This window comes from Sinocyclocheilus anshuiensis, unplaced genomic scaffold (assembly GCF_001515605.1).
Source record: "Sinocyclocheilus anshuiensis isolate Anshui unplaced genomic scaffold, SAMN03320099.WGS_v1.1 scaffold702, whole genome shotgun sequence".
Classification (NCBI taxonomy): Eukaryota; Metazoa; Chordata; class Actinopteri; order Cypriniformes; family Cyprinidae; genus Sinocyclocheilus; species Sinocyclocheilus anshuiensis.
In genome coordinates, this window is record NW_015548184.1 from 2,255,995 (window position 1) to 2,257,450 (window position 1,456).

The 1,456-nt window shown below is 38.7% G+C and overlaps 1 protein-coding gene across 1 annotated transcript in view; it reads right to left on the minus strand.

The window, feature by feature from the left end:
* Positions 1 to 1,199, minus strand: part of LOC107704957 (axonemal dynein light intermediate polypeptide 1-like) — a 2,499-nt gene extending 1,300 nt beyond the window's left edge. The window contains exons 1-3 of the mRNA XM_016508040.1: positions 1,029 to 1,199; positions 765 to 901; positions 52 to 221 (exon numbers count right to left, since the gene is read on the minus strand). Of these exons, the coding sequence (XP_016363526.1) occupies positions 52 to 221; positions 765 to 901; positions 1,029 to 1,109 (388 nt within the window). The 5' untranslated portion in view covers positions 1,110 to 1,199. The remainder of the gene's footprint in view (positions 1 to 51; positions 222 to 764; positions 902 to 1,028) is intronic.
* Positions 1,200 to 1,456: the final 257 nt, after the last annotated feature.

The following is a 1,456-nucleotide window of genomic DNA, read 5'->3' on the forward strand; positions in this document are numbered from 1 at the left end:
TGACACTTAAGACTGGTTTTGTGGTGCAGGGTCACATATGTGTATTTTTACCGAAGCACTGAGAGTAGAGCTCCCTGCGCACAGGGCAGATGCCCGTCTCTCTGGCCTGCCTTTCCTGCAGGCTTCTGTCCAGCTGTTCTTGCAAATGAATAACGTCCATGCGTGTGCACGGAGCGCTGGACACCGGCTGCACCCACAACTGGTTGTCCTCCATCCATTCCCTTTAACAACCATTTGAAAGATTTATATACTATCTTTCAAAAGTTTGAGGTCGGTAAAAATTTTAAAATTTTAATTTTAAATCTTTTATGCCCACCAAGGCTGCATTTATTTGGTTAAAATATAAACAGTATCATGACATATTACTTCAATTTAAAACAGCTGTTTTTATATTTTATTACATTTTACAATGTAGTCCTTTGATGGCAAAGCTGAATTTTCAGCAGTCATTACGCCAGTCTTAAGTGCCACGTGGTCCTTCAGAAATCATTCTAATATGCTGATTTGGTGCGGAGGAAACATTTTTGTAACATTGCTTAATATTTGTGTGGAAGCCATGATACATAAGCATTCAGAACAGCATTTATGTTCATTAGAAATATTTTGTAATTTTATAGCTGTCAGTCAAAAATCTTACTGACCCCAAACTGTCGGTAACTTAATGAGACGTGATTAAACAAATATGCAACTAAACTACCGTGTTATGGTAGTATCCGCACCAATGTTTAATAAATATGCTAATAACCCTCTTATTTTTATTTTACCTTGGTGGTAGAATGGCATTCAGGATCTCTTCGGTTTGCTGTTTGCTGGCATCCGCTGAAGGGCTCTTGGGTTTGGGTGGAGGAGGGACTGGGCCGCTCTCTACAATCTGTTGGGGACTCACTTTCAAAGGGCGACTCTGAGTGAAATGTGAGACAAGATATGAAAAACTAATATTCAGGCTTCATTACAACAACAAGGTATACTTTACGTTGGTTGCAGGTTTGTTTTTATTTCTAACTTATACATCCAAGAACTGTGCTTACCCTTGGAGACTTCCTCTCTGTATTCTTGCTCACCAACACCGGATAATCATACTTCAGCAAGGAGTCAGTCGGGACAATCATGCTTGTAATGTGGAAGTGTCGAGAAAATGTACAGGAATGTTTCAAATTCTGCGTTTTAGTATAAAGCTTTGGATGACTTCGTGTACCCGCGAAAGTTTCGTTTTGTTGTTTCCCGTTGCTATAACAACCGCTCTTTCCCATCGCGCAGGTCAGTCTGTTTTTATACAGTCTATGGTCAGTCCATGAAAGTGAACCAAACTAATCGGGAGAAAATTATTATTATTATTATTAAATATTAAGTATTTTAAAGGAATTTACATACAAATATATTGTATTGTTCTATTTTTCTAATGTTTATGTTCTAAAACACGAGACAGAACTCGCCACTGGGTGGCAGGCTGTTAAAG